General features: G+C 35.0%; 2 protein-coding genes across 4 annotated transcripts; both read right to left on the bottom strand.

The window, feature by feature from the left end:
* Positions 1-3,314: 3,314 nt before the first annotated feature.
* LOC133804425 (protein DETOXIFICATION 48) lies at positions 3,315-5,942 on the bottom strand. Its single transcript, XM_062242591.1, has 2 exons — positions 5,598-5,942; positions 3,315-5,427 (listed from the first exon to the last, which is right to left on the bottom strand). The coding sequence occupies exons 1-2, from the start codon at positions 5,736-5,738 to the stop codon at positions 3,769-3,771; spliced, it is 1,800 nt and encodes a 599-aa protein (XP_062098575.1). The 5' UTR covers positions 5,739-5,942; the 3' UTR covers positions 3,315-3,768.
* Positions 5,943-9,065: 3,123 nt separating this feature from the next.
* Positions 9,066-21,394, bottom strand: LOC133804426 (sucrose transport protein SUC4). 3 transcript variants are annotated; one of them, XM_062242592.1, is made up of 6 exons: positions 20,650-21,390; positions 18,983-19,728; positions 18,259-18,322; positions 18,144-18,187; positions 10,024-10,183; positions 9,066-9,631 (listed from the first exon to the last, which is right to left on the bottom strand). In XM_062242592.1, the coding sequence occupies exons 1-5, from the start codon at positions 21,140-21,142 to the stop codon at positions 10,025-10,027; spliced, it is 1,506 nt and encodes a 501-aa protein (XP_062098576.1). In that variant the 5' UTR covers positions 21,143-21,390; the 3' UTR covers positions 9,066-9,631; position 10,024. The 3 variants fall into 3 exon arrangements, with proteins under 3 accessions (XP_062098576.1, XP_062098577.1, XP_062098578.1); XM_062242593.1 differs by lacking the exon at positions 9,066-9,631 and adding an exon at positions 11,492-11,526 and having other exon boundaries at positions 10,035-10,183; positions 20,650-21,394; XM_062242594.1 differs by lacking the exons at positions 9,066-9,631; positions 10,024-10,183 and adding an exon at positions 11,618-12,079 and having other exon boundaries at positions 20,650-21,394.
* Positions 21,395-23,076: the final 1,682 nt, after the last annotated feature.

Below are 23,076 nucleotides of genomic sequence, written 5' to 3'. Positions count from 1 at the left end.
TTATACGCACGTAAAACATATGGTTTTGAAGTCTCTTTTCAGCACCGTAAATTATTTAAAATTTCCTAAAAACTAGTGGAATGCATACTATAACTACAATGTACATTGTCATATTAAAAAATTAAGATAATTTATTTACATGTTAACGATAGAATTGTTTCTACCGCTGGAACAAAAGCTATAGAATTTTCCATTATATATATATATATATTGAAATTTACTTAGGTAGGGGCATCAATTTTGCCTCTATCGTAGGAACATTTTCCATTTTTGGCATTTGGAGAAACTATTACTCAATTTTTTTTTTTTTTGCATGATCGTGTGCATTATAGTTATAAAAGGCATCCCTCCAATTTTTGGGAATTTTTGAATAATTTACGGTGCCGAATTCAGTGTTCAAACAGTCAGTTGCACGCATGCCTAATTTTTTTTATACGCATGGAAAAGAGACTATTTGAACTCTCATTTCGGCACTATAAATTTATCGAAATTTCCTACAAATTGGCAGGATGCCTATTATAACTATCATGTACATTGTCATAAAAAATTTAATTATAATTTCTCCAAGTACCAAAAACAGAAAACATCCCTATGGTAGGGGCAAAAGTAATGCCCCTACCTAATAGCATCTCCAATGGAGTGTCAAAAAGCTAATACAATACTATATTTAGCACATCTTACAAAAAGTATGACTCCAATAGTGTTCCAAAAAGTATGCCAAATTTGGCACAAAATATAGCATAGGCCAAATTTGTCATATCAATAAATGCTACTGTTGACTGCGTTTTTAGCCAGCGACGTGAGAACGTCAAATACGACAAGCCTTCAAGAGATTTTAAATGACACAGACGGTTTAATAAAGAAAATAAAGAACACACAAGATTTTTATAGTGGTTCAGCCCCGATTGTCGATAATAGCCTAATCCACTTAGAGTTGTGATTTATAGATCCGTACTCAAGATCAGATAGACTGAGCCAACTGAGTTTCTTCAGTACAGATTACAAAAATACAAGAATTCTTTCTTATTTCAGCACTTTCTCTCTCTAGAATACTCAGACCCGATTTTCTCTCTCTAGAAAGAAGAAGCAGAAGACGCCCCCTCTCATCCCATAAGCTCTCTATTTATAGGCCTGGGATCCTCAATTGATATCCCCTTTCGATAGGGATATTTTATTATTCATCTTATATTTATATTACAATAAATGTTTAAAATACAACTGATTCCTCAATTTGAGTGAGAAATGAGAGATTCCCGGGTGCCTAGACCAATTCTTGCTAGAGTCGTTCCGGGGATTTTGACGTAGTCTCACCTGCATGTTGATTACTTCTTCAAGCTTTCCTTGGACCAAGGTGATACAAGCTTGGCTCTCCTCGAACCAAGGTGGTCCGAGCCAACTCCCTTGGCACCTCACCTCGGGCAACTTTGAGGCAACCTCCTCCATGACATGTCCGATCGGACATGATGGCCTTCTCCTCGGACCAAGGTGGTCCGAGGCATCCTTCTCTCTTGTTTCTCTCCTCAGACAAGTCCGAGCATACCTCCTCCATTCAAGGTCCCTTCGGACCTTGTGGCCTTCTCCTCGGACCAAGGTGGTCCGAGGCATCCTCCTTGGCATCTCACCTTGGACAAGTCTGAGGCACTCTCCTTTAGCATCTCCCAACTATTTCCGATTGGACATTGTGTAGGCTCTCCTTGTCAAAATCTAAGTCTCCATTCTTGACTTGCATGGGACTCCTCCTCCTTAGCTACTTACCTTGGACACTTTCGAGCCAACACTTAGGAAACCTTGGGAGGCTTGCCTCGGACACACCCTTGGGGTCTCCTAGGACCACATACTCCTTGGGGTCTCCTAGGACCACTTTCTCCTTGGGGTCTCCTAAGACCACTTTCTTGAGTTCTCCTAGGATGCATTTTGTCATCTTTATTGTCATGCCATTGATCTCCAATTTTTGGGTATAACAGCTACTTTTTTATTTACCATATTGCCACTAATTACTATAATTTGTAGTTGACAATTAATGATCAACCATATATCATTTTTTTGTAATGACAAATTTCTCAGAGTACATAATTTGGATAATAAAAAATTAAAAAAATAATTTTTATATGTTCTCAATAAATATTAAATGAATTATTGATTTTTTTTGTTAATTTGCATCTAGTGTATTAGAGCACAATTGCCAATATTGGGTCTAATATAGCATTAACTCATTTTTTGTGCTAAATTTTGCACAAAATTTATATCTGCTTTTAGTGCTATATATATATGTAGAAAAATTATTTGGTAGGGGCGTTTCTGCTTTTAGTGCATGAAGAAATTATAACCCAATTTTTTTATGACAGTATACACTGTAGTTACAGTAGGTATCACACCAGTATTCGGGAAATTCCAAATAATTTATGGTGCCAAAAAATACTTCAAAATAATTTGTTTCACACGCGTATAAAATAAGCTTAAAAATAACTTGTTTTCGTGTTTTTGGTACATGGACAGATTACAATCCAAATTTTTTTATAAGATGGTGTATAATATAGTTATATAGAATCCCCATAAATTTATAGGAAATTCTAAATAATTTATAGTGCCGAAAATAAGAAACATATTGTTTTGAAGCTTGTTTTATACACTCATGAAACAACTTATTTTGAAGTTTGTTTCGGTATCATAAATTATTCAGAATTTTTCAAAATTTCATGAAATTTCGTAAATAACTATAATGTAGATCGTCATATAAAAAAATTGAATTATAATTTTTCCACGTACCAAAAACAGAGATGCCCCTACCGATGAGGGCAAAATACATGTCCCCACTATAATCGTCCCCCCTAAATATACATATATATATTATATATATATTATATATATATATATATACTCTAATCTAATTCTCTGGCTTATAATAATAATGAATACCTTCAGAAAAGAAAAAAAAAAGAACAATTTTTTTATATCATAAATTTGGAGACAATAAATCTGAAAAGATATTGTCATTAGATGTGTATTCTTTCATATTGAATAATAAGCTTTCTATAGTAAGTAATTAACGCAGTACTTATATATTTCTGGCATATATTGGGCTGCAAAACGTATAAATTATATATGTAAGGGATGGAATAATTTCTTGTTTAATTAAGGTGGAAAAGGAAGCAAAAAGGAATAAAAAGTACAAAACCCAATTGTCAACAAATTATGGAATAGTCATCTCGATATTATTATTAGTAGCCAAAGACATTGGACAAGAACTCTGTAGGGTGGAATTTTAACTGATATCATACAGAGTATATTTATTAATAATTATTATTATAACCAAATAATAAAACATTAAAGATATGTAGTATTATTATAGAGAGTTGTTTACAGAGCATAATACGCTGATTTTCCCTTTTAGGTAGTCAAGGTTGTTACCTGTTATGGAATAGAACAACAATAATGGTCGCCAGAGATCCTATTGGTCACGCCTCAAAACAACCGACAACCCATCCTTCTCTCTCTCTCTCTCATGCACAAACAAAAAAGTACCACTGATACTCACTCGCACACTAGCACACTCACACTAGCCCATCCAAGTTATATATAATATATATTTACGACGAACTATTACTACTAAATTACTACTATTAGTATTATTATCAGCCACTTCAGAGTAATACGATTCTTCTCTCGTCCTATTTTTACAACATGATTATTGCTATAATATCACAACTGATCCGAGAAGAAAAATAAAAATACATCGCATAAATATAATTAATAAATGATGATGAATAATCAATGTGCCGCCGGCATGGTCCGTTGACAGTTGTGAGATATATCACTACTACTACGTGTAGCTTCAGATATGAGTAGTGGGTCATCTTCATCATCAGGATCATGATTATCATCAATGCAGACTACTATGATCTCTTCAAGATCATTATTACCCTTCTTGAAATTTCCTTCCTTGATTATCATAGACTCATCTGCTACTGTTGCTGCTGACGTCGACGAAGATATTGGCAATGGCGGACCCTCAAGATTTTCGTTTTTGTTATTGCTTATATTAGTATCATTATAATTACTGCTGGTGTTGTCGTTACAATATTGTTCATTTTTTGTGAGATTACTAGCTCTCTCTACCAGAACCCTCCAATCTGTAGTGCACAGAACGTAAATCATGAGTGAGGCACAAGAGCCTTGGGCCGCAAGCAAACCTAGCCAGAGCCCGGGAAAGCCCAATTTGAGGAAGAAGCCAGTGAAAACAGCCACAGGCATCCCCACCAAGTAGAAAGACCCCAAGTTGATGTTAGCTCCAATTGTCGGCCTAGCACTGCCTCGGAGGACCCCACACCCGGTAGTTTGCGGACAGTTTCCGAGCTCGCAAAGCCCGACGATAGGCAATGCCACGGCGGTCAACTCCAGTATTTCGACATCATCGGTGAAGAGCCGACCCCATTGGTGCCTCATCGAGGCGGTGAATACCATGGCAGTTAGACCCACCAAGACCGCCAAGCCCAACGACACAATCATTGAAATGCGAGCTTTGGCGGGCCGGTTAGCGCCCAACTCGTGGCTGACACGGGTCGAGACGCCTTGGCTCAGTGAGGACGGGAAGACGTAGACCAAGGAAGTGGTCTGAATCATGATCCCCATGGAAGCAACGGTGGCTTTCGGATTAGCGAGGAGTCCACAGAGCAGTATCATGAGCTCGTACCACCACCACTCGAGGCAGACGGAAACACAAGTGGGAACCGCCATAGACAGCAGCGAAGACCAGCCACGCAAGCAGTCAATGCTGGGTCTGACCCACGAGTCCTTGTAAACCCCAGAGAAATAAACGAAGCCGACGAGCAAAAGAAATTGAAGAAGATTAGTCCAAACCATGGCCATGGCGACCCCTGAAATACCCATTTGTAATTTCACGACCAGGAGGAAATTTAAAGGCACGTGGAGAAGAACAGATATGGCAGTACAGTAAGTCAACGGCAATGTAATGTTCTGAGTCCTGAGATATATTCGTAGAGGGTGGAGGAGAGAGAGGAAGAAGAGATCAGGAACAGAGAAAAGGATGAAAGTGTGAGCCACAGAAGAGATCTCCTGGTCTTGGCCACACCATAAAAGGATGTTCTTCATGTTGAGCCACATGAAAGAGATGGGTATTGAAGTTGAGAGGAGTAGGAGGACTGTTCTCTGAAATGTCAGGCCAAGCAGTTTCCGTTGTTTGGCGCCGTAAGCTTGACCGCAAATGGGTTCCATTCCCATGGCCAGGCCGGAGATCACAGAGTAGCCTGTGATGTTGGCGAACCCAATGGAGAGCGAGCCTCCGGCGAGCTCAAGCTCACCGAGATATCCCAAGAAGAGCATGGAGATCATGGCTCTGGAGTAGAGAAGAAGACCCGTTAGGGCTGTTGGACCTGATATCTTCCCTATGGCCTTGACTTCCTCTAAAGCCTGAAAATAATAACCAACATGTGATCAAAAATGATAATTGGGTTATGGGGTTCCTTCTTTCATTTTTAAACATATATATAAATACAATATATTAAATATACACAATATCTTAATTTCTATGTGGGTCATTATGTTTTTTATTTTATTTTTTAATAAAAGTATAAAATTACCTCAGAAGGAGTAGGCCATCTGTGAAGTTGATCTTGATCATCAGAATAATGATAATCGAGGGTTTTGGTGGGATTCATGAGAAGGGTTTTCTTGGAACAGAGAAATGAAGATAATGGAGACGAGGGTTTGGGGTTACACATACCTTCAATAAGTTATAAAACTATTAAATAAAGATTCTGCTAAAGAGAAGAACTTGAGAGAGAGATAAAGAAAGATATAAGATATAGTAATAATAATAATGAGTAATAGTAAGGAAGTAAGATGAGTCTGACTCTGCTTTTGGATTTGTGCTGTGTGTGAGGTGAGGTGAGGTGCGGTTGATTTGCTTTTGCATTTGTATTGGAGGAGGATATGAAGAGACCTCGATTTATATACTTGCTTATCCTGGGTCCTACGTCTCTGTTGTATTGAACGTGTCAAAATTTGTAAGAGAAATGCTGCTAGTGGAAAAGTGTCAACCCAAAAAAATTCTTATTTTTCGACCATAAATGAGAAGGAAAAGAAAGCTTTTGTGGGGGGGGCTGGCACTCTCATCTTCCTCTTCTTTTATATATTTATATATATTTATTTTTTTTGTTTTCTTCTTTTTCTTCGTGTCTAAAAGTTCATACACTTTGAGTTTTGAGTGGAAGTTAGTACTCAAAAAGAAGATCTATGTAAGTGAAACAGTAGAGATAGTTATAGCTTATTGGTTCTAACCATATTAATTTTTAACCGCCACTCGAGTCTCGACCAACGATATATATATCTATGTAAACACACCACTTCAAATGATGCTAGTTCAGCTGGTTTTATAGTGTTCTTTTTGGCATTTTTCTTTCTGAATAGTGGTTTAACTTTGTTTAACTTATAGCTTATCTTTCTGCAACAGTAAGACCGATTGGAATGGATAATGTTTTTAAAACTTTCTCGTCTCTTTTTTGTGGGGATTTTCTAATTCTTTACACCAATTAGTTCAAGTTACTAATCTTTCTCAATTAAGGCCAAGTAGATTATGAAAATAATAGTAGTAATATAATTCTCGTCATCGACTATGTTGTGATATGACATATTATTTATATGTATATATATATATATGAGTGTAAAATTATATATATATATGTGTGTGTATCGAAGAGGGTTGGTTTTAAATTTTTTGGGCATAAAAAAAGTTGGCATATTGTATAAGGTAGTGATGCATGTTCTAGATTAACACCACCCATGTGATAAAACCATATCTCCAAACATGAGTGTTGTTGTCTAATGTCTGAAGTGATTCTATTTCTTATATACACCAAAACATTGCCTCTGATCCCTATCTAGCTACTTGCAGTTGATCATCAATTTGAGGAAGTGCTTTCTTATTATTATTTTTTTTTTTTTTTTTTTGTTTAAATCCAGTTTCAGGCCCCACTTTTCTTTACTGGCTTCTCTCCTTATCTCTGACGAACAATGAGTTAAAAAGTACAAAGAGAAGATGTTGGATAATGTTGGTTTTGAGATGATCGTATGTATTAACTTCTGTTAATATTTATATAAATATATATGTTATATATATATCTGTGTATGCGGATATTATAAGTAGTGGTGGAGGTTTCTTTTCCCACTTAAGTTATCTTTTGTGGTGGAGTTTTTTTTCCCTAGAAAGTGGACACGATAGATATGGCAAGTATTAATTTGTTAATAGACAAATGATTTTCACTGATCAGTAATATATTAATGACCATTTGAATTTATAAGGCTATTTTGATTAGGTCCTCCTAATGACAATTGGGATGTGAGTTTGATGAAGCAGACAGTTATACATATATATGTATATATATATATATTGATCACATGGGTTACAAAATTAAATAAATACTGAAAACCAGTGTCAATTCCATGGTGGATTTATTTTATTTTATTGGCAAAAAATATATGTATTTGTTTTGTATTGAAGATTATCTTCATGGGTATTGTAGGTAGGTGTTTGTATGACGAAAGGGACCACAAGTGGTGGGATTTTATTAATGGAGATGACAGTGTAAATGGATGTATGGAGAAGAGGCAGATGGAAGAAAGGGAACACTGAGAGAGAGAGAGAGAGAGAGAGAGTCTGTGAAAAACAATTACGTGCTCCAACTGCACCCATTTAATTTGTATCCCATTTCTCACAACAGGTGTGATTCTGTCTTCTCTGCAAGAGCAAAAATGTACACAGAAAAAGCCAGCCCCACCATTACAACTAAGAAGCTGAAACAACCAGAACAGTTTCACTACTTTCTTTAAAATACATATATTTCTTACGAAGCTTTTTTATTCAATTTTGTTTTGTTTGTAGTATAAAATCTTCACTTCTTTCTTTTCCTTCTTATCCCAAAAATTCCCACCTCAAAATATCAGATTTTCATGTGTCCGAAAGCAGTGTGTTTCTGTAGATGAGAGCAATGTGTCAAAGAAACACACTCAATGGACAAAAAAACTTCGAATTAAAAAAGATACATAACATTGAAATGATAATTGAAGAACCCACCTTTTCGAATTTAGCATCTATTTGTGTGTATTTTTTTTTTTTCTTTTTTGAGAGGGTGGGTGTGGGGGGGTTCGCAGAATGTATATCCACCAGCTTGTAGTAGCAGTAGCAGTAGTAATTGTAGTAATAGGGAATTGACAAGTTACAGCATTAGAAGAGTTGATGCATGCACTTGTATCTCTCTTTTTTTTTTAAAGGCAATAATATTATATAACATTTTATGAACCAAGTTGTTGTAATGGTGGAGAACAGACAGAATTTTTTTTCTTCTAGCCAATGGCATCAGAACAGAGACGAATAGATGTACAAAAAAAAATAATAATAAAAAAAAAAGATTTCCACTGACGTGACATGATCGAATTTGACAAAGAGAAATAATAATCGTATTAGTGACCCAAAATATAAAAATAATAATAATAGATAAACAAAAAAAGATTATATTCCCTCCAGCAATTCGAACAAGTTCACCAGATTCTATCCCTCAAACCATGCCTTTTCCTTTCCTGGAAATGGAAAAGGAGTGATGCCTAGTTGCCTGGGTCTAAGAGCAACTTATCGTTTGTAGCAGAGAAACCCATCTCTTCTATAAATCATTATGTAAAGGACTTAAATAACCAGGTATACACATGTGACAATTGTACGTTTGGTAGTTTTGCACGGAAAAGCTAATACAATTTCCATTTCTCTCTCTCGAAAGTATATTGTCTGTCTAGTCATGTTGGAAAATCCTAATTCCTATACCGTGCCTAAAGTTTAGTCCAAGGATAAAATGTGAGCCTCCCAAAATAAATTGTCTTTTATTATTTAGGGTGTTTCATTTTTGCCCCGTACGCATTTGCATGGGGCATTGAAAGTAAAACAGACTTTCATAGATACTGATAAGTGCAATAAACGCAAGAATTGATTCCAATGTTATGATGCAAGCAAGACAAGATTTTTTATTTCTTATTTTGTAAGTAAAGTAGAGGAACAACGATGAAGAAAAAACCACTCATAATTAATACAAAAGTTTTACATGAAAGATAATATCGCAGCATAAAGGACATGTCTCTATCAAGGTTTTAATCAGTACAAATCACATATTCACTGCTGGCCACCAAGCACATTTCACTACATTCATACAATAAATTCATGCACAAATGCATGAGATTCCCATACATCATGGTGAAAACACCTACGCACAATCTAATTTTCCTTTAAAGAAATAATATTTCAATTACAGAATAATTTCTAAACGCAGCAACTTATCTTGGTTGGTAGGGAAGTAGTCGTAGAGTAATTTTGGAATCTATGGTTGAGGCCTCGATTGCTTTTCTAAGGCAATGACCCAAAAAGTAACGTTTCAAGCAGGTGGAAGTGATTTTCTTCGAAGAAATTCTGCACAAAATTTAGATTACTTTTCTCATCTAGCATCTGGTGACAGCCGTTACATCAATACATTTGACTTGCTGGCATGTGGCGAAAAAGAATTGCCTCATGACTCTACCTTGTCCTCTCAATTTCTAAAACTGTAGGGTGTCCACCATTGTCTGGATCAAATGCCTAAACAAAATGAAAATATCACAGGGGTTTGATATTTTTCTTTTAATAATAATCAGTCCCAGATGCTTACACCCCCCCACAAAAAAAAATGAAAGAAACCTCAAGAAAAGATAAAACCATGGTTGTTTCAATGAAACATGCAAACAACTCGCTGGTGAGAAATACCTGGGGGCGGGGGAGGGGGAATAATAAAAATAAGCTGCACAGTTGTTTCAAGGGGGTAAAACAGAAAGATAAGGAAGGCACAGAAGCGGCAATTACTAGGAGAGGTAATCACAGGGAAAAATGACTTCAACAGTCAAAAAAATGTCACAGGCTATTACAAATCTTGCTGCAATTTAACATTATGCCACTAGGAGACGCTATCAGCGAGGTGGAAACTGTAAAAATACCTCATGTCATGGCCCTAGGCTTCTGAGCACCAGATCGAGGAATAGCCAAGATGGCCACAAGTCCACTGGCAAAAGCTGCAAGTGCTGCTACAGCAAAGGCGGGGGAGTTTCCACCTCCAAATAGCTGATCCCATGGTCCACTCCCAATGGACACCACTACCTGTTCTCAGAAACCAAAACATTTAGGGCCATTTTTACCCATCATATTTCAACACACAGAACTATGATGCGTGAGTTGGGGGGTGATTACTCAGGATGGAAAATAAGTTCAATGTTTCAAGTAAAGGTAAGTTCAGGTTTCATATGCATTGTCAAAAGCAAACACGCATGTTACCATCCTAATACACATCCTAGGCCACTGACTTCTATTAAAGATTTATTACATTTTATGAAGCCACATAGTGATTTGCTTTCAAATAGTCTCTGCAACAGAACACACAATGTTTTAGTACCCAGAACAGCTGAATAGGCTACACTAATTATGAAGATTTACTCATGAGAGAGAGAGAGAGAGAGAGAGAGAGAGAGAAGACGATCAAAGGGGTATGTTTCTCCAAAGTTCAGCGATAATGCTCAGAATTTCATTTTGAAGCAAAAAATTCAATGTCAGCTCATTTGTTGAGCTTGACTACTGTGCCAGTGGGAAGAAGACATTTTCAGTTCATATCAACTTGTGAATAACTTGACTTGACAACATATCTTGTGGTTGCTAATAACAAGAGGATGTTTTAGTTTTACTAACGTGAGAATCTAATTTTCCCATTTGACGTGAATATAGTGATAAAAATTAGTGGACAAAAATCATACATATAATGTATCCTACCCATTTAAGCCTTTGAAAATTAAATATTAAGAATAATCTACTCTAATTCTCCAAAACCCAAAAAATAAATCACATGGTTTGGGAATCAAAGTAGATTTCTATAAAATTAATCGCAAATTCGTGGATGTATTCTCATATAAGTTTTCACGGACCTTTTTATACAAATGCTGTTCTATCCACACAATACATACCAATATGAAACTAACTAATTTATTTAACGGAAGTGAATAACTAATTTAAGAAGAAGAAGAAGAAAAAAAAACGTGGTAACAAAACACTAGTGTGATTAAGAGAACCATGACAGCAAAAATAAGATATCAATGTGCAACAATTGACAAAGAAGAGTGTTAGCAACATGTCAAACAATAAAGTAGACTCTAACAAAATATCTCACATTTCAATAGTAATCATGATTATAATCCACATGTCAAACAATAAAGTAGAGAAGTGTCACAGAGATTAAGAAAAAAAGTGGTCTGATCAGTGCTTAAAATTATAGTGAACCCAGGACTTTGGGAAAGATCCTTACTATCATGTCAAACATAAATACACAGACAAATGGATTGGTTCAATACACAAGTAAAAACAAATATAATTGAAAATTATGGGTTTATAATAATATAGAAAGGAAATTACAGTAGGTACCTTTCTTTTATGTTAATAAACCTTGAACACATTTTCTGTAAGCAGAAGAAAATGAAATACTTCAATGCATATTCAAGCACAAGTTTCTCTACAGATCATGCTAAATCTTCTATAGAGTTTCTTGATGTTTGTAATGTTCTATAATCTTCTTATTCTTTCTCCATAATTTTCCCCGTTAAGGATGATTTCATCCAAAAGAATCATCTATGTTAAACAAAATAAGAAATCCCCAAATAACTAAAATCCTTTGCTTAATCAATCCAAACATGTGCTGAGTAAAATTAGCAATGAAATTCCTTTTTGTTTTCCATTTTTTGCATTTGTTTAGAGTTAATACTTAATCAATGAGAACATAAAGACGGTAAATTTAGAATCTAACTTTATATATTTGTTATGTTTGAATTATCATGCAACAAAAATCTATCCCTCAAACGTATGGTCTCATAGAATATTGCTATGTGTCCTACTCTTAGAAGTTAAAAGACTCGACCCAAGAGGAATAGCTCAAATGCTCTTAGAAGCTCAAACAGACAGACATGTATTTTGCTCCCACAAGATTTGAGATTTGAATCCCTTCTAGGCACCTACCTGCATAGCAATTGCTATCAATTCATATAGTTATTTGGTAGGGTTACGCAAAGGAGAGCCTAGTTCTTTTTTTAGAAAAATTAAATAAATAATAAATAAAAAAACATAAAAAAAATTAAAAGACTCGAGGCATGCTCTTTTATGATTGGGGACAAAGGAACCTTAATTTCAGCTTTGGTGAAAACTAAAAGTTATGTTCTCCCCATAGGATAAAATAAATAAGAAAGCATCAAGTAGAACTATGATTGTACTCAACGTAACAAAATTTTAAGATGTCAAGATCTTATTATCTATTTTATGTTAGGGATGGTTAAATACATAGTGAAATAGCGAAATTGGTTAGGCACAAAGAGATGCAAAATCTATAACGATTTTACTACAGTCAACATGAGCAAATTGAATTCCGGTATAGGCATCTATGAATTATCTTTTTGGGTCAAAAGTGTTTCTTTTGGTCTATATAAGAATACCTAAAAAGTTTGCAGGTATTTGGAGAAGTTTTGGGGAGAGTTTTGGGGGCATTAAGTCAAAAGTATCAGCGTTGTGTCTCCTGTGGGAGGCAACGCATCGCTCGGGATACAAAACCCCTGACAAGTGATGCATCGCTTGCACGGTGGTGACGCAACGCCTATATGCAAGTGACACAAAAAGGTTGGAGGAATTTGGAGACGCTTTGGGGTAAGTTTGGGGACGTTAAATAAAAGGTATCAACATTGCGTCGCCTGTGGAAGGCGACGCATCGCTCGGGATACAAAACCTCAGACAGGCGATGCATCATGGCGACGCATCGCCTGTGTGCGTCGTGACGACGCATCGCCTGTGTGCGTCGTGACGACGCATCGTCTGTGTGTAGGCGACGCATCGCCTAGGCAGCCCGTACGAGACCGTGCAGTTGTGTAATTTTGGCTCCAAAACTTAGTTTAAAATGCTATAATTTCATTGGTTGACCCTTACTCCCCCAAGTATATGAATTCCAAATTATTGTGAATAAGTTAATAATTCTTAAGATAACCTTGTTAGAGTCTTTTACTGTGAGTGGTATAATAGCCACGTTGCCTCCATTTTAGAGAAACTATAGAAAGAAGATTCTCCATAACAATTAGGAGATATATTTTGAAGAGATCCTTAAGCACCCAAAGATTGAAAAGGAGTCTCGCTCAAGAGACAAGTGTATGGAAGAGTCCAATGGTGGGACATCCAAGGCTAACGTCACAGAGAAAACCTCTCAATCTAAAGACAAGACTCACAAGAAGCCCCAATCAAAGTATGACAATTACCTAGCCTCAAAGAATAATGAAGGGCAATTCAAGGGTGTGAAAGGTCATTGTTTTGTTTGTGACAAAAGTAGTCACTTGGCTAGGGAATGCAAGTTTCGAAAACCTACCAACTTTGGATCCAATGTCAACACAACGAAGAGGAGTTGGTTGCAACCTTGAGTGAGGTGAATGCTATCCAAGACAAAGTGCAAGGATGCTAGTATGGCACTTGTGCCACAATTTCATGTAACTTGTGATAAAGAAATCTTCAAGCCATTAGAAGAAACAAATTATGGCTATGAAATCGAAATAAGGAATGAGCATAGATCCAAACTGGTGAGCAAATGAAATGTTGATCTCTACATCACACCCGAAAAGAAAGTTCTTCCAACAAATGTGTTGTATGTTTCGGGTATGATTAGAAATCTTGAAAGTGGAAATTTGTTGAGCAAAACGAGCATCAAAGCGGTATTGGAGTCCGGCAAGCTAATTTTGTCCAAGGGGAATTATTTTGTAGGGAAAATGATTAAGTTGTGTACTAAAGACTCAAGTTTTGATAATACATTTCATCTTACATGCTTGGTTTTGATTCGATTACTTGCTCATATATTCATATAGGTTATAGTACAATTAAAGGAGTTATTAAATGTGGTTTAATTGTATGCAATGATGTTGAGCATGATAAATGTGAACTCTATGTCAAATGCAAAATGATAAAGAAACCTTATCCTATTGTTGAAAAGAAACTAACTTGTTAAATTTGATACATAGTGATTTATGTGAATTGAATGGAATGATTACTAGGGATACATAGGTACTTTATTACTATTATGGATGATTGTTCTAATTTCTTATATGTGCACTTGCTTAAGAACAAGGATAAGGATGAAGTCTTTAACATGTTTAAAATCTATAAATTCGAAGTTGAAAATCAATTGGAAAAGAAAATTAAAGTTATAAGAAGTGATAGGGTCGGTGAATACTTTTCCAATGAATTCAATTTGTTTTGTGAAATGCATCGTATAATATATGAATGTACAGCTCCTTATACACTCTAACAAAATGGTATAGCAGAAAAAAAGAATAGAATATTTGTTGAAATGATAAATGTCATGTTATTACATACAAATTTGAGCTTTGCGTAATGGGGATAAATCTAGATATGCGATTGTCATATTCTATACCAGATTCCTTTAAAAAAAATAAAAGAAACAGACCCAACCTATCATATCTCAAAGCGTGGAGGTGTCTTGCCTATTGCAAGAGCACAGAGCCTAAAATTACCAAGTTGGGTCCAAAGGCCATTAAGTGTGTATTTATAGGCTATGCCTTAAATAGCAAGACCTATAGGCTATTAGACTTAGAGTCTAATGTCATAATTGAATCAAGAGAAGTTGAGTTCTTTGAGATTGTTGTATAACGACAACAAGCCTCAAGAACCGGTCTCATTAGAATGAACTCAAGAGTTACCTTCAAGGGTTGTAGAGCAACCACTATTGCCTAAAAGAAGTCAAAGGCTTAAAGAGATAGAATCACGAGATAAAAACTCACAAGTTGAGACCCTTTACTTAGTAGTGGAAAATCACAAGGGAGACACTTGGAAGTATCCAATGTATTTCAAGTAGAGGATAATCCTAAAACTTTCTGAGAAGCTATGTCTTCAAGGGCCTCTACTTTTTGGAAGGAGGGAATAAATGATGAGATAGTTTTAATTATTTTTAACCACACTTGGGAGATTATTGATCTACCATAATGATCAAAGCCAATAAGTTGTAAATGGGTATTTAGAATAAAATATCATAATAATGGGACCATCTAAGCCTTAAAAGCAAGGTTGGTGGCCAAAGAGTTTAGACAGAAGGAAGACAGACTATTTTGATACATATGCATCAGTAGCAAAGAAAACTTCAATAAAATGTTGTTTGACTTATCATCAATGCACGACCTATATGTTTATCAAATGGATGTCAAAACGACATTCTTAAATAGTAATCTCGATGAGGAGATTTATATAGAACAACCGGAAGGATTTGTTCTAAAGAGGAAATGAACAAAAGGTGTGTAGGCTTGTTAAATCTTTATATGGTTTAAAACAGGCATCAAAGCAATAGCATGAGAAATTTGATGAAATCATTATTTCGAATGGGTTTAGACACAATAGTGCAGACAGGTGTTTATACTCTAAGACATGAGATGACTATGTCATTCAAGTGTGTCTATGTTGATTTGTTGATATTAAGTAATGACATGAAATGCATAATAGATTAAAGAAGTTTCTATCTTCTACTTTTAAGATGAAAGATTTTGGAGAGGTTGATACCATACTAGATATCAAAGTTAGAAGAATATACATGGATATGCCTTAGGTCTCAATTAGAGTATGCAAGTTCAATAGTGGGTTTAATGTATGTCGCACATTGTACCAAAGCAGTTATTGTATTTGCGATTAGCAAACTAAGTAGGTTTACTAGCAATCCAAGTATCAAACATTGGAAGGTCATAGAAAGTATCTTTGGACACCTCAAAAGGACCAAAGAAACGTACCTCCAATATTCAAATTTTCCTAAGATACTTAAAAGATATTCCGACACATGTTGGATATCCAGTGGAGAAGATATTCTCTCAACAACCGGTTAGGTGTTCACCATCGGTGGGAGTGCGATTTCTTGTGGATCTCAGAAACAAACAGATATATGTCACTCAACCATAGAGTCCAAGTTTGTAGTTCTGACGGCAGCCGGCAAAGAAGCTGAGTGACTTGGATATCTCATGATGGAGATACCAAAAACCGTGCTTGATGTATCAACGATCTTGAAACATTGTGATAATCAAGCCACTCTGATTAGTGCTTACAATAAGATATATAATGGGAAGTCTAGACATACAAGTCTAAGATTAGACTACGTGAGATAATTGATTGATAAGGGAGTCATTAATTTCGTATGTCAAATTGTGTGATAACTTAACGAATTCGTTTACCAAACCTCTAGGGAAAAAATTGGTTAGTTCTACAAATAAAGGGATGAGACTAAAACTCCTTAACAAATAGAATCTTCAATGATGGCAACCCAACTCAAAGATCGCTTACATCGAGTGTAAAGTTCAACAAGTAAGAACAAGTTGTTGATAAAGAGAATAGTTGACAACATTAACGACTTAAAGTCCCATCTAGGATAGTTAATATTGGTTGCTACCAAACACGAGGGTTAAGCCATAAGCTTTTAATGAAATTCAATTGAAAAGCACCCAGCATCTCTAAAGGTAGCAAAGGTGCTGTAAGAATTTCCCCTATGTGAACCTAGAGGTGGTGCCGACTCTCAAGAGAGTACGAGTTCTCTCCGGATGGTTCATGAATGGATAAGCACAAGGCTTTAAAAGTGTGAGACCGCAAAATGGGAAATACAAAAGTAATCAAGTAGAGGTGTGTGAGACACCACTGGTTTATCACTAGAAATGTTGGGTTCAATCTTTTAAAAATACCTTAGTCTTTCGATAGAAGATTTGTAATATTTTCACCAAGATAAAGTTCAAACCCAAAAATAGTTTATTTTATGCACCAATATCGTTCGAGCAACGGTTTGAGAATGTATTTAACCAAGTGGGTGATGTTAGGATTAGTTAAATACATAATGAAATTGATTAGGCACATGGAAAAAACCATAACGATTTTGCTAAAGTCAACATGAGCGAGTTGACTTCTAGTATAGGCATCTATAAATTATCTTTTTTGGTTTAAAGTGTTTCTTTGGAGTATATCAGAATACTCAAAAAGTTTGGAGGCATTTGGAGACGTTTTGGAGCGAGTTAGGAGGCGTCAAGTCAGTGGTATCAGCGTTGCATCGCCTGTGGGAGGCGAAGCATTGCTCGGGATACAAAACCCCAGACAAACGATGCATCGCCTGCATGGTAGCAACGCATCTCTTGGACGGTCCGTACAGGACCATACAGTTACGTAATTTTGGCTCCAAAACTTAATTTAAAATGCCTCTAATCTCATTGGTTGACACTAATGATGGTTCTTATGCTATTTAAAGAGTTAATTTGAGACGTGAATTGATCACTCGCCACTCTCTCTAAAACTCTCTAACTCACAAAGATTATTCGTTTTCTCCAAAATATTCATCACTTGCACGAAGATTAAGGCTTGTAAATCTCAATCTCATTCCAATTAGTAGTAGCTTCAAGCAAGCAATCTCTAAAGGGAGTATGAGAATAGAGATTTTTGGACAACAATTCGATGTGTCAAAGTCTTTTATCATCTCAATTAATTCATATAAAAGCATAATCTTATGATTTTATGAAACTAAGGGATTCTCTCCAAAAGTCCACTCTATCACTTGACTTTATTTGTCTTATTCCTCTATTGTGAACTAGATTTTTGTTTTATTTGAATTATATCATTCAAATTTTGTGTTATTCCATATCCCAACACTTTAGAAACTGATTTCTCATTAGAGGGGTCAGCTAAGCAGATAGGTTCCCATTCCAATCAGCAATATTGCTTTGAATCTTCCTATCTTATAGGGCCGACTCATGATAAATTGAGAAAGCCTCTGACATTTACAACATTACAAATTGAAAAGAGATTGAAATCATAGATTAATGGATCAAGTGCACATTATTACGTATGATTTTGGGCCTTTACTTTCGGAAGAGAGGTTGCTCTACTCTATCATATCTAATCTCATCAGTGAAATTGAGTTGGTTTGGTACTAACTGCAAAAGCTCGTTTAAAATACATATGCACATATATTCCTTTATAAATACGCACACATTATTACAAAACAAATTATGGAGCAGATTATTACCTGTGGGATTACTATTGCCAGATTCAAGACGCCCATTGACAACCCTGAAATAAGTAAATGTTAACAAAACCTGTTCTGCAAAGTTTTGCACCAATAGCCAATAAGAAATACCCACCTTGGCCAAGACCCAAAGCCTCAATACGTGCTGATACCAAGGCATACGGAACACTATATGTGATCTGCAAGAAAATATTAAAATCATAAGCTCAATCATTTGCACAAAGTAACTGTATTAAAACTATCTAGCATATGGATTCCTCTGCCAATACATTCAAAACATCACTAAAATTTAGCACAGTTGGAGAGAGCTAAAATTCTAGATAATCTTGTCTTAAATAAGAGCATCACTAAACTTGAGATCAATTCTAATTGTATAAATTAGGTTCAGAAGCTGATCTCTCGTACAAAGTACAGTAGGGTCCCTCTCCCATTACATTGAAGTTCCCCAAAAGTTAGCAAAGAAAATTTTCCCTGGAAAATGCTTTCTGCAAAACCATTTCTCTTGTGTTTTATGACTACCAAGTTAATTATTACATCAGTCCAATTTATAGAAAGGAATGAAATTTTGAGATAAAATAATATATATATATTTATATAATCTTCAATTTACTGCGAAAATTTATAGAGCTCTCTATGTTGTTAAGGTATTAAGCTTAACAACATTCTTACTAAGAGGAAAACCCTTAAATTGGATGTGAGCTATCATATAGGTTTACAAAACAAATAAATAGAAGTTTAATGTTCTTATGGTGAAAATAAATAGAAGTAAAGGACTCTACTGTTTCAGTGAAAATAAAAATTCAAATTCCTTCAATGGAAGAATGAAAAAGGAAACTTACCGCTAATGGAAACCCAAGAATTGCAAAAATCATCAGTGCAGCAATCACAATACCATTGGGAGGTAAATCATGGCCTATAAAGCCAATCTTTTTGCCAACATACGTAACAACAAGAATTGCGAGGAAGCAAAGAGCCATGACAATGTTTGAGACTCCCCAAATGAAACCAGAACCCCATTTCCTACAAAGTTTCTCCATAAGCACTGATGTTATTCCGAGAACAACTGAGTTCAACATAAGACCAAGCGCACCCATTCTAACTCCAATACTGTAGTTCTGCCCCTTATTTGGCTCACCCCCATAAATCTCTCGACCCATCCAATCAGTATCGAATAGAAGAAATGGAAACCATCCAATCCAGGTAAGAGCAGTAACAGTAAGGATTATCCATACAGGTCCTGAGAAATATCGAAACGTACCAAAAAGTTCCCAAAGAAAAGTTTCCTGAGAAGGATCTGATGGTTCAGGCATTTCTTCTGAAAAGAGCATGGTTCTGTCACCTGAACCGAGTGGCAGTTCCTGAACTGCAGATATACTGAGAAGTGTAGTAATTGTAATGCACACAATGTCGAGAAAGAAAGCTGACTTGAGATTTGCACAGTTAACAGTGCAAGCAGAGGTAAGTGTAAAAGGAAAAATCTTGAACCAACCACTATATGATCCAGTAGCAAAACCAAGAATGTTACCAACAGCCATGAACAGAGAGAAATATGCATTTGCTACTCGAGTCCTTCGATGATCCTTCCCTAATGAGATAGGAACCACGGATGATGCTTAGTCACCATTAAAAGTCTGTCAAAGACTTATATGGACAGCATAATTCAATGGATGAAATGAAATAAAATGTGAACACACTAAACGCCTATCAGTGAAAGCACTGCAAGTTACAGAAGAATTAGAACATATCTAAACTAGTTGTGCATGTCATAAATAATAACCACTTCGCTACCTCATCCTCAAATGTTAGTTCGTGATGATTGATAAATGATTAATAAAAATTGTACGACATTATTTATTAGTTACTGAAAGCATACCTATTTATAACCCCGAAAACCACCAACTATTTCTTGTACCCATCTCTACAAATCATAGTATTAAGCTCCCCTTCCCCACCCCCTTATTTTTATTTTGTATAAACCGAGTATCTCACATAAATCACTAAGGGTATGAATTACGTGAAACAAGAAGATTGAATAAATAAATAAAATTTATGAGAAAATATTTCATATATATAATCAAACAATTGTACTACTGAACTAATAATAAAACCAACCTGACAGTTTATCAAGAAATTTCAGACCTACAAATATAGGATCCATAATCTAATAATTGATATTCATCCCAAGGCAAATTCAGCTCTTCATTCCACCCCAAAAGTACAAACGAAAATTAATAATTACAAAGTTTACGACTACTTGTCCACTAGCATACTTATCAAATGTCGCATATATAACATAATCTTAATGGAGAATGATACCAAATAAATAAAATCGCTACTACCGATCAACAAATTTCCCACAGCCAAGAACAATAGCAGATCATATATATATATCGAAAACTATTAAATATTAAAATAAAATAAAAAATAAAAAACAATTGATTTTCATTTTGATCGAGTTTACGCGAAATAGATTCCTAAGAAGAATAACCGATGCAAAGGGGTCTACCAGTAAGATCAGCGAGCAAAGCTCTACAAGGACCCTGAGTCATGTTATTGGCCACGTCAAGAATCCAGAACCCAAACACAAAAGCAACCACAGCTCTGGGCCTAACTTCGCCGCGGTCGCCGAACAACCACCCGATGTCGGCGGAATGGCCGATTATCAGAACAGCGATGATGATCGATACAGCTCCGGCGAAGATGAAGGGCCTCCGACGACCGAAACGGCTTAAGCTACGGTCGCTCATGTGGCCCACTAAAGGCTGGACAAGTAAGCCCGACAACGGCCCACAAAGCCATATCACGCTGGCCCAGGCGTGCGGAATGCCCAGTTCTTGCACGTAAGGAGTCAAAAGAGAGAGCTGCAAAGCCCAGCCGAATTGAATTCCACAGGCCACAGATGACACCCGTAGGAGCTTCCGCAACGGAACCCTCGCCCTCGCTGCCGGTGCCGCCGCTCCCGCCCTGAGTCGGCGTCGCTCAGCTTCTGGGTTTGCCATTACCGAAACCTTCTCCTTCTTCTCTCTCTCACTCACCCTATTTTATCGACCTTTCTTTCTTTCTCCTTTCCTTAACTGATTTTCTCTCGCTTTCCGGGAAAAATATTAGAAAGCGGGAAACAGGTGGCGGTTTCGTTGGGTTGAGTTTCTGTAATTTTACGGTATGGAGTAAAGATGGTCGACAGTGAAGTGCGACATATGAGTACGAGACCACCCTTCAACTTTAATTAAATTTACGATCAAGTCCCAGCGTGTAAAGTAAGCAAGAAAACTCGTATTTTATAGTGATTATCGACTTGCGTGGCATTATATAATTGGGAAGCAAAAGGGCAAATAGTTAGATGTGATTTTTCTCTTATTTTCTTTTCTTTTCTATTTTGGATTTGCGCTCCAACTGCCATTCATGCAAGCAACTTTAAAATGACGGAATTATTTGTTTTTTTTAAACAAAAAACAAAAACTTCATTGAAAACACTTTTAATTAGGAGTTTTTGTCTCCACCGTTTTTTAAAATTCGTTTATATTGTCCCATTATTTATTTATACTGTATTGTATTTTGATAAATTAATTTTTGTATTTTATATTTTGTAAAATAATTAAAATAAAAATCTAAATTCAATTTTGATGAAAAAAAATATTGAATATAACAACACAGTTTTTAAGCAGAATAATTTTATTTTTGTTCTGAATTGATAGTTTTGTAAATTATTTGTGATTTTAGTTGAGAAAATATTGACCAAAATCGAGTTTATGGTTCTATTTTAATTATTTTATAAAATATAGGGTCTAAAAAATAATTTATCAAAACACAAAGTTCAAACAAATAATGAAATAAAATACAGGGTCCAAACAAATATAAACCATTTTAAAATAGATCAAACATATACTTCACTACTTTAGATACAAGCAACGCTAATATTAACGTTTGCTTAGTTTTATTTATAAAATTTATTAATTACTTTTATTAAATTTATATTAATATCATAAATTTTGAAATAAATATCTTCTTTTAATTAAATAATTTATTTATTTTTGTTTAAGTTTATATTTGTTATAGTTTTTTAATTTGAAAGGGACAACAAGAAATTATATATTATATATTTAATGTAATATTAAATATTATACGTAGATTTTAAATTTAAGTTTCTTGCTAGTTTAAAAAAAATAATTTGTTGTTAATTCACAGAAGATTATATTATATGTTTAATATGATATTATTCTAATAGGTGAGTTTAAGTTTAATTAAATTTTATTTAAGTTATAAAACATATGATTTTATTATTTTTAAATAACTATTATTGTAAAATATCTTAAAAATATCATATTTTAATTTATTTAATTATTTATTATTTTAAAATAATTATCATTATAAAATATCTCAAAATATCTTATTTTAATTTTTTTAATTATTTATTTTATTTTATTTAAGTTTAACGGTTTACAAATTATCATTAAATATTAAAATATTTTGTTATATATAAGAATATTTCGTTAAAGTTAACATTAAAAAAAAATAAAAAACTGTAAAAACAAAAAAAAAAATCATTAATTACACACTTATTATATAGAAGAGATTTAAATGTTATACTTTCTTTAATTTTTTTATTCATTTCAAATATAAAAGAATGTGGGAGGAGGACAAAATCAAAAGATGGGAGAGCATTATATGTAAACTAAAATTATTTATGTATTTAAAAACGTATTTTTAAACATAATTGTTATTGTGATTATTAAGTATTAACAATTGACAATTCGTAAGAAGAGGCTCGGGAAGAAGGCAGTTTTGACTTTACTAGACTTTTTGATGGTTAATTTCACCAGATCTATAAGGGTCGGGAGGGTTGGATACCACCAGATGTTACTTATTCAAAATTGGTATTTTGTTGCCTCTGGGTTGTCGTCTTTTTATTTTTAAGTAACTTATGAAAATCTAT

Source organism: Humulus lupulus, chromosome X (genome assembly GCF_963169125.1).
Source record: "Humulus lupulus chromosome X, drHumLupu1.1, whole genome shotgun sequence".
NCBI classification, from domain to species: Eukaryota; Viridiplantae; Streptophyta; class Magnoliopsida; order Rosales; family Cannabaceae; genus Humulus; species Humulus lupulus.
This window is presented reverse-complemented; position numbering and strand designations above follow the sequence as displayed.

Excerpts from the sequence above, each read along its gene's own strand:
- LOC133804425 (XM_062242591.1), bottom strand. The coding sequence starts at position 5,738 with ATGTGTAACCCCAAACCCTCGTCTCCATTATCTTCATTTCTCTGTTCC. Across the intron at positions 5,428-5,597 it reads GATGGCCTACTCCTTCTGAG|GCTTTAGAGGAAGTCAAGGC; the intron begins GTAATTTTATAC and ends TATTATTTTCAG.
- LOC133804426 (XM_062242592.1), bottom strand. The coding sequence starts at position 21,142 with ATGGCAAACCCAGAAGCTGAGCGACGCCGACTCAGGGCGGGAGCGGCG. Across the intron at positions 19,729-20,649 it reads TTTGCTCGCTGATCTTACTG|GGAAGGATCATCGAAGGACT; the intron begins GTAGACCCCTTT and ends CTATCTCATTAG. Across the intron at positions 18,188-18,258 it reads GGCTTTGGGTCTTGGCCAAG|GGTTGTCAATGGGCGTCTTG; the intron begins GTGGGTATTTCT and ends TACTTATTTCAG.